The sequence below is a fragment of the Arachis hypogaea genome, chromosome 6 (genome assembly GCF_003086295.3).
Source record: "Arachis hypogaea cultivar Tifrunner chromosome 6, arahy.Tifrunner.gnm2.J5K5, whole genome shotgun sequence".
In the NCBI taxonomy this organism is placed as follows: domain Eukaryota; kingdom Viridiplantae; phylum Streptophyta; class Magnoliopsida; order Fabales; family Fabaceae; genus Arachis; species Arachis hypogaea.
This window is the reverse complement of record NC_092041.1, coordinates 118,216,360-118,234,014: the sequence shown is the minus strand read 5'-3', so window position 1 is coordinate 118,234,014 and position 17,655 is coordinate 118,216,360. Positions and strand designations below refer to the sequence as shown.

At 28.5% G+C, this 17,655-nt stretch overlaps 1 protein-coding gene across 12 annotated transcripts; it reads left to right on the top strand.

The window, feature by feature from the left end:
- The first annotated feature begins 9,055 nt into the window (after positions 1-9,055).
- On the top strand, positions 9,056-17,461 carry LOC112697932 (uncharacterized). 12 transcript variants are annotated; one of them, XM_025751321.2, is made up of 6 exons: positions 9,056-9,660; positions 10,744-11,632; positions 13,669-14,661; positions 14,739-14,854; positions 14,935-14,992; positions 17,129-17,461. In XM_025751321.2, exon 3 carries the CDS (start codon positions 13,675-13,677, stop codon positions 14,620-14,622), a length of 948 nt encoding a protein of 315 aa, XP_025607106.1. In that variant the 5' UTR covers positions 9,056-9,660; positions 10,744-11,632; positions 13,669-13,674; the 3' UTR covers positions 14,623-14,661; positions 14,739-14,854; positions 14,935-14,992; positions 17,129-17,461. The 12 variants fall into 12 exon arrangements, with proteins under 12 accessions (XP_025607106.1, XP_025607107.1, XP_072053936.1 ...); XM_025751322.2 differs by having other exon boundaries at positions 17,126-17,461; XM_025751325.3 differs by having other exon boundaries at positions 9,367-9,660; positions 11,219-11,632.
- Positions 17,462-17,655: the final 194 nt, after the last annotated feature.

Here is a 17,655-nt window from a genome sequence, read left to right as displayed (position 1 = left end):
TATGTATATTATGGTTTAGATGTCTCTGCACACAAGATATGTTGGAGAATAAGTCTATTTATAGAGGTCATTCCAAAACTTTCCCTCACACAATTGACAAACCAATTTTTTTCTTTCTCTTCTTTCTGTTTTGTTCAGATAGAGAAATCAATTCTTCTTTATTGTGGTATATCCTAATGGGATAGGCTGACACGGTGATAAAGAAGTGATTTTCAAATCTAATAAGACGTGAACTCGGCCAGTGTTACCGGCGGAGCACCTCCGCCGATACACTTGAGGCCACCGAGATAGTCTCCGGTAACACGTTTGCCGTTACCGGTCCTATCAAAATTGCACTCGGTTCTAGCCCAAAAACGTCCTGATCAACCAGCCGGAACATTTGATTGGGCCGAATAACCGGGTCTTAGAGAAAGATCGGTGTCAAGAATATTTGGGCCATTGCCGGAAAGACTTCCGGGCCAAACAGTGTATTTGCAATTGTTTCGTAGGGTGAATAATGTGGCTGATGCAACATTACCTGCCAATATATTCATTCATGAGTCTTTTTTTTTGGGGGGACAAAAATATTCAATTGCTTTGAAATTATAATTTTAATATACTTGCAATGGCATGCCAAATCCAAAAAAATGGGTCACTTGTGATATGAAAATGTTTTCATAAAGATGATTGATAAAAATTACTAGATGATTAAATTATTTAATATAACATATATCAATATCTTAACTTTTATTTTCACATAAAATTATTTTTAAGTGAGCAAGAAAAAAGTGCATACAACAATATTTATCATCTGGTAATCAAGAATGATGACAAGTTGACAACCAAAACACAAATTAAGATTTTTTTTTTGGCAAATACATTTAATTTGAATATAATAAGAAACCCAAGAATGCTGGCCCAAAAGTTAGTTAACCTAAAAAACAGGAAAGAAAAAGTTAAGGAAAAAGCTATGAATAAAAAAGAAATCAAGGCTGACGAAAAAAAAAAAAAAGAAAACAAGAAAGCTAACTTATACACATATATGCTATGTCATATGATTAACATATACTGCATAAAGGTTAAGGAATAAATAATTATCTAAAAATTAAAAAAAGGTTAATGAATAAATAGTCAAATTGGCAGTATTAAACTATTAATTATTAAATACGCGTGTAAATATACAACAACAAAAAAATGTATATAAGAATGTAAAAAGAGGGAGTTATTGTTATTTACCCAAGAGGATGAATAGCCAGAAGAATGCCCGAGACATTGAGCTCGAGGATATAGTTATGGCTTTGATCGATACAAAAAAGTTGTAAAAGAAAGAAAGAAGGAAGCAAGGAATAGTAATGAGATTGAGAATGAAAATTGAGGGCTAAAGAGAATTCAATTTATAATTAGTTCAAACCGTAACCATTTTGGAGAAAAACTATATGATATAATAATTTGGCCCTATCTTTCTGTGATCCATGTAAGGTTGTGGGTGATCTTGTGATGAAACTTTGCCAATTCTGCTGTCCATATATATGATCAAATTATATATATTCTATTCGATTTTACATGACAAATAATATAAATGCCAATATCAAATTGGAGTTTTTTTTTTAAATACATGTTTTAGTTATATTTAGGATTACGATATTAGAAATGTAGTTTCGCGATGTTTTTTATGAGACGAATTGTTTAGATACTTTTCTTATGATCTTAAAAAAAGAAGTTTGATAATATTATTCTAGAAAAAAATTTAATAAAAAAGATTCAAAAAATTTTGAATTAAAATTGAAAGACTAGTATCACCTTAATTCAAAGAACGACCAGTTATTCACCTGATTTTATGGCTAAAAATATTGACTCAAACGTAAAAGAATATGTGAAATGACTTCAGCTTTAGAATGAATATATCATTTCATATGCTTAGATAGGAATCAAGCCAATTAACTTGACTTAGTTTTTTTTGCTTTTTCTTCTGTTTCTTTTTTTTATTATTATTTTTATTTCATATGTAAAAAAAAAAAGGTTGAAACACTGGCAATGGGACCATGGACACCTAAATTTTTATATATTTTATATACACATTCAAGTCTGGGATAGTTGAAGTGACTTGGATGGAAAATTGTACACAACTTAAGATTTTGTTCTTTTAGTGGCATGGGTTCAACACTAACTTTTTTTTTTTAATGATGTGGTTTAATTTGTTTTTGTTAAAAAATGTATTTAAGAATGGTTTCATAGTCATGGAAAATATATTAACTCCTTGTAATTTAAACTTTCATATTTGTTGTACTTTTAAATTGAAGGATCAAGAGAAGAATGGAATATAATTTGTTTACTCCCATACTAAACTTTCTATTAGATATATACAATTAATTTCAATCTCTTACCTAATTGGTAATTATAGGCTTCATGTTCTCTTATTATCATTTGTTTTCAATTTGTGATAGAAGTTAAAAACTAATTTAATTTGAATAATGAAATAAGCATATATGCATAAAATATTTTCTTAATTAACTTTTACAATTATAATCTATATACATTTGAAAAAAAATTCAAGCTCCACCAATGCTGGTATATGAATTAATGAATGAATGTCTTATAATTATTACACGTCACTCAATCACGAGTCGATTATACTGGGTAAAAATTGGATGAAAATCGGGCCATTAACATTACATTACCTTGATATTTTCTTATAAACTAGCATGTGAAAATATTCAAATTTCCAAGGTTCCAACTATTATTTGACATGGTAAAATTTACTTAGAAAAATATAACAAGAACCAACTCTCTCTAAAATTAAAGCATAACTATAATCAATACTAATATTGTATAATAACACCAAATATTTAAATAAATACAAATAAAATAATATTATGCATTAGTCTAAAATTTTATGCATTTTAAACATAAAACATTAACTTATAGTCTTATAATAACTAATAACACAAAATATTAAGGTTTGCAATACTTAAAATTCACATAAGAATAGCTATCATTCATCACTAATAACACAAAAGATTAATTGTGTATGATGACTAGGCCACCGGACCGACTTCGGGCGACCCAAACCATGGCCCGGATCCGATCCTAAATAATGACCGGGTCTATTTTTGAGACTCTTACTCAATCCTAGACCCGATAAAATTACACAAAATTAGTTCCTAAAGTGCTCAAAATTGGGCCGGATCTTTGGGTCAGGCCGAATCATGCACACCCTATATAACATGTAATTTTGTTTAACTAATTTTGTTTAATTAAAAGATACATGATTAGTTACAAAGAAAAGGATGAGCTATTATTTGCTTTCGGTTGTTAATGATAAAACAATATAACGAGTATGTATTATAAGCACGCCGGATATCATCCATCGCTCCAAATCTCAATTAATTAATTAGGTAACTTTCTTCTATTCATACCCTTTTTATTATTCTTCAATAAAAAGCAACTATTAAAAAAATTAATTCTTATTTTATCAAATTAAAAAATGCTATGAATAATAAAAAATAATTAATATAAAAGTTAGCGTCAAAAATAGTTATTATTCATGTTAAATAATGTTATCATAAAAGGAGTATAATTAAAAATAATTATTTATTATAACACGTGTTAATATTTTAATTCTTTTTTTATATAAACGAAGATATTTTATATATACGAGTATTATCACCGAAAATATAATAAAAAAATCAATTTATTATAACAACAATAATAAATTCAATTGTTCGTATTATAATTATTAGACTCGATTTAATCCGATCGATTTATATAATCTAAATCGAATAATATTTAATTTTTTTGATAAAAAGATAATTATATCCCTGATTTTTGTTTTAAAAAATATAATCCAGTGAGTTATATAAATTGGTCGGTTTGACTAAATCTAATAACAATTGGGTTTATTGTTATTATTATAAAAAAATAACCGATTCATTAATACGTCCAATAATAATGCAACACATAAATATCTTTACAGAAAGATGTTTTACGCGTCTTTATGGAACATCCTCCTAAATATAGAGGCATAGAGCAAGACAGATATTTTTTTTGACTATGGCCCAATTTGGGCAAACAACTTAATTAAGTTACTTTTAAAGAAATAGTTTAAACAATAAATGTTTATATTAAAAGTAACTTATAAATAAGTTATTTTGTATTTGGTTTTTTAGTTCTAAAAATACTTATTTTAAGAAAAAAGTGATAAAAAGCTTTTTATTATGAAAGAAGTCATTTTTTTTAACTTCTCCTTAAGCACTAAAATAACTTTTTAAAAAGTTGTAATTTTGTTCTGAAAATTATACCAAACATTAATACTACACATTTTTCTAGTGCACTCCAGATAAAGTAGGGAGTGCAGCACTCCTTAAAAGTTAACCTACTATCAAAAGTTATCAAGTAAATTTAATTTATTTATTATTGTTATTATTTTTTTGTCATGGACTGAACAAACAAACCAACACTAACAAAAAGACTAATTCCTCTGTTACTCTGTTATTGTCGATGTGATGTCTTCAAATATTTTCACTGTTTTGTTTGATGGCAGGTGCTTCCACTATCGTTTTAGCTAGCTATAGATTTTGACGCTCTTGAACCCACCCTATTCCGCTTCTACCATAAATGACCATCAAAGTCCGAAAAATTGCTGCCATAGAAAAGAAAGACGCATGTCTGTCGCCACTGCTGGTTAGCTAACTCCAAACGCAAAACGGATTCTGTAGAAGAACCCCGGTTTCCATGAAGGCGCATGATTCTCAGATGACGACACAGTCAAAGCACAATATGCATGGCAGTTACAACAAGTCCATTATCTTTTATTTCAAGTTAACCTCAACGTGTAATGAAAAATTAAAATACAATTATATTTAAACAATTATTTGTATTATTTTTTTATTAATTTATTCAAAAAATAATTAAATTCTGAAGCTAATTGGTATAAAATATTACAGATATAAAACTAAGAAAAATTTTTATTTGTATAAAAATGAGCCTAATAAATAATTATTCTATTTAATATATAATTAAGAGTATTTCTTTCTTTGCGAAGGAATTATAGTTCAAATGACATAATCTCTTTATATTTACCTAAGAATTGGTAAAAAAAAAATACTTCTTTCTTTTATTAACTTTTTTAAACATTAATTATTTATTTTACATACAATATAAAAATAAATGAATATAATATTTATTGAGTATAAGCAATTACACAAAAAATTTTGTTGTCATAGTATTTGAACGAAAGAAAAGAAAATGTTATTTTAAGAAAAAATAATAATATATTTTTAATAATATTCTTAATATAAAATAATAAATTTTAAATATTTTTTAAATAATATATATTAACTAAAATAATATAATTATCCCAAATAATATATTATAAATATAGTAAAATAACATATTTCAATAAAAAATTGTTAATACAAAATTATATAAATATTTTTTTTACATGAATTTTTGTTTCGCACAAAATAAAATTATTATATGTTTGTTTGCTTTTTACGTTGTATAAATATTTTTTTAATTAAATTTATATAGTACTAAATCTTTTATTATTCTGTTCATGTTTAATATTTTAATTTTGTTTCACACAAAATAAAATTATATATATATATATATATAATACAAATTTTTTTATCATTGTATTTATATTTAATATTATAATTTTATCTCACATAAAACAAAATTTATTTAAATTTTAATATTATATATATATATATAAAACACAATTTTTTTATCATTGTGTTTATATTTAATATTATATTTTATTTCACACAAAACAAAATTTATTTAAATTTTAATATTATATACATAATATATATTTAATATTATTTTTTTTAAGATTCTAATATATCTTTTTTTTTGGTTTTAGTACATGAATTTTTAACTTATTTTTTATGTATTATTTATTTTAATTCTAAAGTCCAATAACTTTATTTTTATACAGACATATTGTTTTTAATATTTATATACTAATTTTTTATTTTGAACTTCATCCCAATATCTGAGACTTGCCAAAAAAATTTAAAATTTGTAAAAAAAATAATTAACCTGATTAATAGGTTACTTTTTTAAATCCAGACCATTCAAATAAAATATAATAAATGAAGAGTTTAGATTTAACAAATTCACAAGGTGTGCAACACTCCATACTTAGCAAGGAGCGTTTAAGGATGAGCCATATTATATGTTAAAAGTAAAAAAAAAAAATCACTTATAAACCTATCCAAATGGAATATATCCAACAACTTTTATATTTGTGTTTTCTGTTTTATTTTTCTTATTTAAAGTATATTTTTTTTTATATTTGTGTCTCTTATTTTATTTTTCTTATTTAAAGTGTAGTTTTTTAATTGGATGAATTCATGTTTAATATCTACAAGTACAACTCTCAAATCTAACACAGTTTATAGCTGTAAATGGATGAAATGAAACATGATATATTTCTTTAAAAATTTAAGAAGTTTAAAAAATAAAGGAAAAAATAACAACTAGCTACTCATTTAAACATGTTGGTCATAACATGATTAGTTTATGGAGAATGCTAGGGACAATGATTTTGTTAAATAATATAAATAACTACTAATCAAATTAAAATACATTATATCTCTAAATTAATTTTTTAAATTTTAATATTAAAATAATTATCTGTACACTAGTAAAATGAACATCTAATATATCTATTATTTATATTATTTAATATTTTCATTGTTTACCACTACTTTTCCTTAGTTTATTACATGAACAAATCAAATTAAATGTACCCCAACTATATTAGGCTGAATTTGTCATGCCAAAATTCCATTGTAGGCTACAAGTTTGGTCCACTCCGTCCACATTGATAACAAAGTTCTTTTCAGAGTAATGCAGAAAGGGGACACATGGGTACATGCAACCCATCTAGAGGTTTCACTGATCTACATGTCAAATCTATCTCATTTATGTGTTATTTACTCTATTTATTTATTTATTATTTAAATGGTTATTATTTCGGTATTGAATTTGAATTTAATTAACAAAAATAAAAATCATGAAAAGATTAGGGTTGAGTTTATAGTTTAAAAATTAAATCTTTTATCTATTTTTATTTGAATTTGGATCTCATGTTTAACTCTTTCATATACTCTTTAGAAATAATTTTTAGTTTTACTATTCTTTCATTAAAAAAAAATGTATTATTCTCACTTGAAAAATAAAACATCATTATTGAAGTTTTTTATTCAAAATTATCAAATAAAATTTTTGTTCCTCTAATTATATAAATCATAATCTCAATAATTAAAACTAAAAAAACAGTTAAATTAATAAATTTTTATAAATATATTTAGTTAGCATCTAATAAAACATGTCAAGTATAATATATATTAATGTTTTACGTTATCAATCGTTAATGACAAGTGTTAAAAAAATGACAAAAAGACAAACATAATTTACTTTTAATTTTTAAAGACCTTATTTTTTAAAATTATTTTATTAAAAGTAATTAAATTAAATTTTTATAATTAAATTAAAAATTTCACTTAATTTTATAATTATTGAATAATTTTTTATATTTAAATTATATAATTTAACGGTTGTAAAAGAATAAAAATTTTATACAATTTAATTAAATAATTGAGATTTCGTAATTTAATACTTTAATTTTTATAAACAAAAAAATTAATTATATTATTTTTAATTTTAAATTAAAATACATAATTAAATGCTAATTTTTAAATTAATAGTCAAATAATATTTTTTAAAGTAATTTTAATGGATTAAATTACACTTTTAATTGATTACTTGATATATGGTTGATTAGCTCATCCCTTTTATTGTTCTATTTTACATTAATTTATGCATGTTTACTCTCAACTCATTTTATTTATATTACAAATTTTTATTATTCACTCAATATTCAATAATTAATTACTTCAAGTAAGAAATTCGTCAATAAAATTATTGTGGATTGGAAAAATTCTCAAAGACAATTAATCATTATATCTCAGAACAATTGATTCTGAATACATATTTTTTAATTTTTTCGGTTTGCGTCAATCAAATACTATATGCATGCCATAAAAAATTACTCTCAAGCAAAAAAATATCCCGCACGACTATATTGATCGAACAACTCTTACCATTCAATTATTTTTTGCGATTTATAGATAGACATAACTATATCACTTTCTAATATTTTTTATCCATCTTTAATTATTTATTTGTTTATCTATTTCATTTGTTCAATCGTTCACAATCTTTCAATATAATTTTTTCTTTTTCAATCCAACAAGTTGAGCTTGGGGTTGCTATAAATATAATCACAATTTCGATTTATAAGTTGGAAGCTCAACCTGTTTAATTTCAATTTATTTATTCATTAAAAATCTTATTTTTAAAAATTATTTTATTAAAAATAATTAAATTAAGTTTTTATAATTAAATTAGAATATTTACTTAATTTTATAATTATTAAATAATTTTCTATATTTAAATTATACAAAGAATAAAAATTTTATATGATTTAATTAAATAACTGAAATTTTGTAATTTAATATTTTAATTTTTATAAATAAAAAATTAATTATATTATTTTTAATTTTAAATTAAAATACATAACTAAATGTCAATTAATAAATTAATAATTAAATAATATTTTTTAAAATAATTTTAATGAATTAAATCAGACTTTTAATTAATATTCTATATTTTAATTTAATTAAAATTATCAAATTTTAATTTACCTAAAAATTATTTTTTATATTAACAGCATGAAATGGCTATTCAAAAGAATAGAGGTGATTGATAATTATATAAAATATCTTATACTATTAGTATATCAAAATTAACTATAAAATAAACAAATACAATATTATTATGGAAAAATAAAAAAATATTTTATATTTTTAAATTATATTGTTTTAATTTAAATATAATTACTTTTAGTATAATATATATAATTATTAGTCCTTAGTATGATAACTTAATAAGTGCTTGGTTTTGCTTTTATAATATATATAACTATTTACCCTATTAGTGTTAAAGAACAAGTTGTCCTTGCGGAAAATTCATCTTCTTTTATCTCGAAGGCCCTAGGTTCAAACGGCGCCGTTGGTTAGGAACCCTAACCCTTAACCAAAACGGAAAACGCGCAGCTTGGCCTCTCCTCTCTCACAGTCTCACTCAACTAGGGGTGGCAGGAGTACCCGAACCCGCGGGTACCCGATCCGTCCCTATCCGGTCGGAGCGGAGTCGGGGCTGGGGTGAACCCGCTCCGGAGTATATATTATATAATATATATTATAATATAAAATAAAATATATAATGTAAATATATAAAAATTATTAAATATAAAAAATATATAAAAGAATTTTATAGTTGTGGGCTTTATGGCTAGGGTTTCACGTTCAGAGTTTCACTCTTACTCTTCAAAGTTAAAATCCTAATTTCTTCTCCAGTTGAGCTTCTTCTTCTCCAACCCCCCCGGCTGCCGTCGTTCTCAATCTTAGAGAAGGGCTTCGCCTCCGTCCTCCGTTCGAGAGCAGAGCTTCGCCGCCGTTTTCTGTCTGAGAGAAGAGCTTCGCAACCCACCTGCATCTGAGAGCAAAGCTTCGCCATCCTCCTCCATCCTTCGCCGTGAGCCCGTTGCCGTCGCCGTCGCTGTCGTTGTGAGTCCGTCGCTGTCTCTGCATCCTGCAAATCACTAGATCTGTAAGTTTCTCTTTCTCTTTCTCTCATATTATGAATCTGCAACTAAACCCTGGAACTAGAACACTGGATCTGTAACTAGAACTCTGTAACTGTGAGTTAATTTCCTACTATTTGATGTTGATGGGTCAGGTTGTTCTGTTTATCTGAGTCATGTTAGGAGGTGTTTGCAACGTTCATACTTGTATTGTTTCTAATCCGTGGCTAGATATATAATGTTTATTCTGGATTTTCTGGTTTTACATTAAAATTTCATAATGATATATGCAATGGCTACAGAACACAGAGGTAGAAGAATGTCGCTACCCACACCCACACGAACAAAGAACCTTTTCCTTTTTTCTCTATTAATAACTGTTAACTCATCATTTACATATTAATTATTAATTAACAATATACATCATTCTAAATAAATAGTTGATGGATAGGGATGAAATACTATTATTGTTTTCTTTATATAATGAGCTATATTATTGTTCCATTTTGGCTTCGATTCAATCTTCATTTATCAATTGTTCAAAGGAAAGTTTGTGATGTACATTGAGATATCCAATTTGCACGAGGGCCTCTGTTTTGTTATCTTGTGTTTTTTATCTCTTGGCAGAAATTCATTACATTTTTTCTTTTTATTTTCTTCTTCTTCAATTACATTATAGCTTCTCCTTTTAATAATTGTCACTCCTACTTCAATGACAACATTTGACAATAATAATCATATTTTCATTCTAGAATGATATGCATCAAAGAAAGAAAAGATCCTTCTTATTATTGACAAATCATGTACTTTGAATTATTATTGTTCTGTTTATCTGAGTCATGTGCTTATGAGTTATTATTGGCAACTGAATCTGGACAATTATTCATTCTAATAATTTAAAGTCTTATACTATAATAGCACTTAATTAATTTTTTCCATCTGCTTTACATTTACCCCTCGTGTGTTTGAATGACCAAATACTTATAATTTATAATACTATATAGTGGTGTGTTGTGTTATTATTTGTTTCAACTTATATTAAGAAGACTAATATGCTGTTTATTGTCATCATATATTACTTGAATTATTTTTGTTTGTTTGTATTGAAGGATATTTTATGAAGATGTGAAAAGTGATCAAGAATAAGGATTGAAGGCTATTTTATATCTAATATTGTAATTTATTTATTATATTGTTAAATTTATAGTGATTTAACACTAGCTTTTTTTTAAATTCAAGTTATTTGAGCTAATGGCATTGTATGAATTTTATGTCTGTATTTTAATTTATCAATGAATTTTAAGTTTTTGTCTTCATTTATATATGAATATGTAAAAATTAAAATGATATTCGATTTTTATAACGGCGGGTAGGGGCGGGGTGGGGCGGGTACCCGCAGGGGCGGGTTAGGGTACTGCAGTTTACTACCCGCGGGTAGTGATGGAGCGGGTAGTACCTGAATAAAAGGACGGCGGGGCGGGGTCGGGGAGGCCAAAAACCCGCCCCTACCCGCCCCACTGCCACCCCTACACTCAACCACTCTCCTCCCTCACTCCCTCACTTCCCTCTCTCTGGCCTCTGAAGTCTGAACGAACACAATGAAGAACGCAGAAAAGAGAACTCAAACGCAGCTTGGAGGAAGCACCGAAGCAGCCATCCATCTGGTCGCCGTTCATCAACGCCCAGCCACCGCCGCCGTCCGCATTGCTATATCTTAGGCGCAACGTCGCCGTTGTTCGCCGCTCGTCCGCCTCCTTTTTGGTCAAGCTTCTGCCTCTGTTTTTTGGCCGAGCCTTGTTCTGCCTTTTTTGGCCAATCCTTGTTCTGCCCTTGTTTGAGTTGCTTAGCCTTCTGTTCAGCCTATGTTCCGCTGCCTTTCAGCCACCGTTCCGCCGTTGTTCAGCCATCTCCATCGCGCAGTCACTGTCAAAGGCCGTTCGAAGTAGGTGAACCTTGTCGTGGTGTCTCCCTCTTGCGTGCTCTGTTCAAAGCTTCTAGGTAATTTTTTTAACTATAATTGAATAATTTGTTGTTACTGTGAAGTTCTGTGAATTGTGAACGGTGAACTGTGAGCTATGTCTATGATTTAGATTTTTTATTTTTCTGTGAACTGTGAACTGAATGGGTTACTGTGAACCTGTGATTTTGTATTTGTTAATTTGTTAAATAGCTGTTGTGATTCTTGCAATTGAGATTATTCGGTTGCTTTGCTCTTCTCAAATCGTTAATTTGCTAAATTGTTGCTGTTATTGTGATTCTTCATTCTTGAGATTGAAATTGTCTTTGTTTTTTGTTATTGGGTTGCTGGATTTTCTATTTGGATTTTGTACTTGTTAGTTCGTTAAATTGTTGTGATTCTTGAAAGTTGAAATTGAGATTATTGGGTTGCTTTGTTCTTATCAAATTGTTAATTTGTTAATTTGCTAAATTCCTGGTGTTATTGTGATTCTTGAGATTGAGATTGTCTTTATTTTTTGTTATTGGGTTGCTGGATTTTCTATTTGGATTTTTTAATTGTTGAAACATTAATTAATTGTTGGTTCTAAACCTTGTTTTGATTGCTTGAAGCATGATTAATTTTTGAAGCATTGATTGATTAATTGATTAGGGTAGGGTTGTGTTGGGTTATTCCAAGATGAATATGATTGTTTTGCTTTGCGATGCTTGCTGGTTGTTATTTATTTGATCTCACTGCATTTCAGCATTTGATCAATGAAATGTTTTGCAAACATTCAGTTTTTGGTTTGCATTTCTATATATTGACTTGGATATATACCTTACTAAAAGTTATCCAACAGAATAACTCAAGCTGATCTCATGAAAATCCCAAATGACTAATAAGATTGAATGACAAACTTGGATCAGTTGGATGTTGGCATTTTATGTTTGGTTGGTTGTTTTTGTTATTTGACTTTTGAATTTGTATTTGAATGAGATCATAACATTCTGGTTTATGTAATACTTTTAATTTGGATGATATTTTAAAGTTTATATTATAATATAATTATGTTTTAATATGTTTATTTATATTTTATTTATTATTTTATTATAAAATGGTTTTTCGGTTCAACTACGGTCGAAACGGTTGAACCTATGAACCAGTAAACCAGTGACTAGAGCGGTTCAATGACATTGAATTTGAATTTGAATGAAGGAAGAAGAGAATTGATTTTAAAGTATGATTTTTAAATAAATTGAATGATATTGACGAATGATGATTGAGATATTCATATGGTTTATGTATTTGGAATATTTGAGACATTGTTGACCACATGTACATAAGATGTGACCGAGCACTTTAACTCCGCGGATTCCCCCATGGGCATGCATATATATATATGAACTGAGCTTGGAGTTTGATTCCGTGGAATATTATTGCGCTTGGAGTTTGACTCCATGGATATTATTTTTGAGCTTAGGGATGCGAGTACAGAAGGATTGTCCAATGGTTAGCTACCAGGACATGTTGGGTTGGCTGTATAATCGACAGATGAGCTCATTAGCCATAGGACAGGCATGCATTATATGCATGTGTATGCTTTGCTTGAGTTTGAATTTATTTTAGCTTGCCTAATTGCTAAACTGTTATTAACTGCTATTTGAGCTATTTGCTATAACTGTTATCTATACCTGTGCTTTCTTTGTATGTTTTGCCCGTGTTTGTTCTGATGTGGTACTTTTGAGATTATTGGTGATGAGATGATGATTGTGTTGATTGTTTATGTGATGGGTGGAAGGCTGTGATTGGTTTCTGATCGAGTTGTTAGTATAGTATGAAAAATCAAGCTAGTTCAGCATAGACTTAATAAACATATGCTTGGAACAGGTTTGTCATTCATAAAGTCTAGGAAACTGATTAAGATTTTCTTACAAGAAAAGAAAGGTTTTGGATTTTTTGAAAAAATTAAACATGTCTCATTGAAAAAGTTTTGTATAGAATGCTTGATTGTTACTTAATAAACCTATCTTCACTTTTATTATAATCATGTGTATAACTTGTAAAAGTTTTTTTTTTTTGGACGTCCCATGAAAAGCCAGCGATGTCTACATCGCATTTTGGCAAATTTTACTATAGGTTCAAGGACGAGGAAACTTCTGATGGAGCGAGGTTAGGAGAAACAGGATTTTCAGACGAGGATGACCCTTTATATAGGGTAAGGGTTCTTCATTTCGGGGAAAATGCTGATTCCGGGACGGTAAAAAGGTGGTATGAGAGGCAGCTGCTCTGCAGCAGGTTCAGTGAAGGATGTTTGAAGATGGGTTTCCTACACTTGGCAGAGAAAAGAGCGGTCGTGTCTGATTATGAAAGTGATCTGAGGACTTGGATCAACGGTAGATATGAGAAGAAGTCGACAAAATATTGGCAGGAAGGAAATCGGTGGTGGATTAATATAAGAGAGGATTTTTTGAAGATCTTCCAGCCAATTTTCGCATCCTTGAAGAAAATACATCTGATGAAGGGATATCATGGAAATTTAAATTCGCGCTCTAGTATCAAGATTCAATCATGCGGTCCTGGACAACTCAATGGCATCCTAACTGATATGCAATGCCAGGATATCCCTGATATTGAACAGATGCAAAGAAATGATGTACAAAAATTGAAAGCGATAATATGTGAGGTTATCTACCGTCCATATGGTGGACAAGCTGCGGAGAAAATTAAAATTGATGAGGTTCATGAATTGTGTTTTAAGCAACTCGATTACTTCCTTGGTGTAGGCAAGGTAACCGACTTAAAGATAAAGTGGGGATTGGATCCCGTACTGTTTTGGGCTAGCAGCAGACAAATTAAGTTTTTAAGGAAAGTTTATTGGCTTTTATACCAGAATGGGAGGGTACCGACACCAATGAAAAGGCTTCTCTCATTTCAACAATGGACTTTTGAAGCCCATATGGATCAAGCCATGAATATTGTCTACTCTCACAAAAAAAATGAAAATCCTAGACGATATGCTTTACCTGAAAGCATATTTAAATTTTATTGAAATTGTTTGGAACACCTCGACCTCAACATACAGGGAAAGGTAACTGAAATTTTAGATTGTTTGATATTTTTTTTTTGTTTTTACTTCATTAATTATACATATATATACTTTTGCAGCCAAACTACCCGAAGGAAATTCATGAGCTTTTTTTGAGTCATTATGATATCTTGTCGCCCAGTATTCGTGTTATGACTGCGATGACTGTGGAGAGGCCAACTGTTACTAAAGAATAGTAATCATCTAATCCTATGCTAATTAATTTAAAACTTTTCCCTTATTCTTTTTAAACTTATTTTATTCATTTTTTTTCAGTATTAAAAAATTAATTGATTCATTCATGGAAGAAATCAACATCTAAAATATTAAAAAGGTTAGTTTAACTTTGGTTCTCTCTAGTTTTTTTTTTTTCTTTTGCTATTTGCACCTTAGAACCTGTGGTTTTGGATTTTTATTTTTTATTTGTTATTTATTTTTTTTCCTGAACTCTGTTCGTGCTATAATTTATTAGCATGAGGATTTGTGCTAGGTTTGACAAATTTTGTCAAATAGTTGATTCATTGCTGTTAATCTTATTATTGATTAGTTTGTGATACTGAATAGAATATATGGTTATGTTAGATGCAAGTCTAAATTGCTATTAATCAAAGGTTGAATGCTGAGGTTATAAAACAGAGTTGTGTTTTTTTTCCTGCTGATTCTGTTTTCAGTCACATGAAATTAGTAGATACATTATTTTTTCTCCTATTAACTTCTGTGATCTCATGGTCAACCTCAATTTTGCTAATCCTTTCAATGCCATGTTCTTCTTTTTCGTTCTTTTCTGTTGTTACTAGCACAATTTTGCTCCCTTGTGTCATTCATATGCTGCAACTTAAAATTGTTATTGTTTATAAAATGCTAGCATCTTATGTATGTATATATAAATGAAGGCAATGAAAAGTGCTTTGGTTTTATCTTTGGTTTTAAGGAAAGCAAAACTATATTCAGCAGAGTGGAATATCAGTACTGTCAGCTAGATTCAGCAGCATGTGTCATTATTGTTGTTAACAATCTTTGTTTTTCTCATTTTCTCACTGAGCATTGTACCGAAACACGTTTTCCTAACCCCATCAAACACATTAACAACATGCAGAAAGAATAGTTGTAGATTTGTTTAAAATAATTCAGAACTAAAAGGTGAGTGTTAAAATTTTTCTTATTAAAATAATGAAAATTATAGATTTGTTTATGGATAAGAAGGATATTATGACTGATGAGAATTGTGGGAGTTATAAAGGGTTATTGAAACCGAATTGGAATGATTATTCATATCTATTCTAATTAGTACTAACAAATTATAAGCAATTAATTCTGTTAATTGAAAATTGAAATAATAAAAAACGTTGGAAACATGTACATATGTTTTGTGAGAGTACGTTTGTTTGATCTCACAAACTACTTAGTATAAACTATAAATTATAAAGTGAATGGAGCAAAGAAACATCGAAGAAAAATCAAGAAATAACAGATAATCCGGATATGAATGTAAGTTACACTGCTTTGCTTGTTTTTGTAAATATAAAGAGTAGAAATTATTCTTATTTATTAATTTGATTGTTAAAAAAGCTAAAAAAATTCCTGCATTGCATACTCCTTTGGCTTGATTTTGTTAAGATTAAGATGTTTAATCTTAGGTTTTTTGGTTCGAATTATTCCTTTTCAAATTGATATATGGATTATGGTTCAATTAGCTTATGTAGATTATGGAATTATTATTGATTCATGCTTTCTTGATTATGATTTCTTGGTCCCTATAAACTGAAGAAAAAGACATACATTGGTTTGTAATCTCTGATTATGACAAGTTTCAACTAGTTTTCCTGATATACATTGGTTTGGCCCTGTTTTTGTACTTGTTATAAGAACAAAATGTATTAAAAGTATATTGTGTACCTGTTAGAATCCTCTAAGCTGTTCTCCAAAATTGAAGGGGGAGTCATTGTTGTTAGTTTTAATATGATGTGTCACTGATCTGCTCTTCGTTCTGTAATGTTCTAGAATTTTTTAACCCTTTATCATGGATTTTAAGGACTCTGTAACTAAGAGTTGATGATTGGTGTAGTAACTAGTATTTTTTCTGTTAATAATAATAATTAATAAATAATAAAAAACATGGAGTGTGATTGGTTACTTTAGAATGTTTGGAAGTTCTGCTTTCATCTGTTGCATATTTTCATGACTATACATATGGATTCATTGGAGACTTAAAGATCTATGCAGACTCTGTTTTTTTTTTTTTTTTTTTTTTTTTACATATGAGAGTTAACTTGAATGCTTGTATGATGTAAACAATTTATTTATATATATCTATTCCTGTTTATATAATCCACTTTGAGGTTTCTACTATGTATATGATGGGATGAAGCATGTAAATGAGGTACTTAAATGATAGAGGAGTTGATTTGTTAACTGAATGGATTATGCATAAGGCCGTTGCTACCGTGCTGAAGCCCTTATATTTCAGCAGGTGATAATTTGAGCTGGCGGCATCATGTAGTGGACGCGTATTGATGTTGGGGGGTAGACGCGCAGACAAAAGCTGTTCCGCTGCAGTGGTTTCTATTAATGATAGTTATGTTTTTGGTCTTTTGGATTGGAGTTTTTGTAGGTCATGGGTATTTTGGTTTTAAGGATGGACCTGGAAGGACTTGGTAGGCAGAAGAAAAAAAAAAAAAACTAACATTGAGAGTAACCTAAGCATTGACATGAGTTCTATTAAAAGTATATTGATAATATTAAAACTTTTACTAATGTTATATTAAACAAGAAAATTTATTTGGTGAGAGTGATCATAATCAAATACTCGAGTCACTGTTTGGTTAAAAAAAAAAACATTGCAAGTGACAAGTTGTGATCATAGATGAGGTCGAACATTATTGTTGCAAAGTAAGATCATTTTAGAATTTTAGGTAGGACAATCGATAAATCAATAATGTATGGAGAACGTGAACATTAGGTACACATGCATGTTTAGTCTTGATTTAAACGGAAATG

What these genes read in the sequence shown, in the direction of transcription:
- LOC112697932 (XM_072197835.1), top strand. Translation starts at nt 13,675, where the DNA reads ATGTCTACATCGCATTTTGGCAAATTTTACTATAGGTTCAAGGACGAG.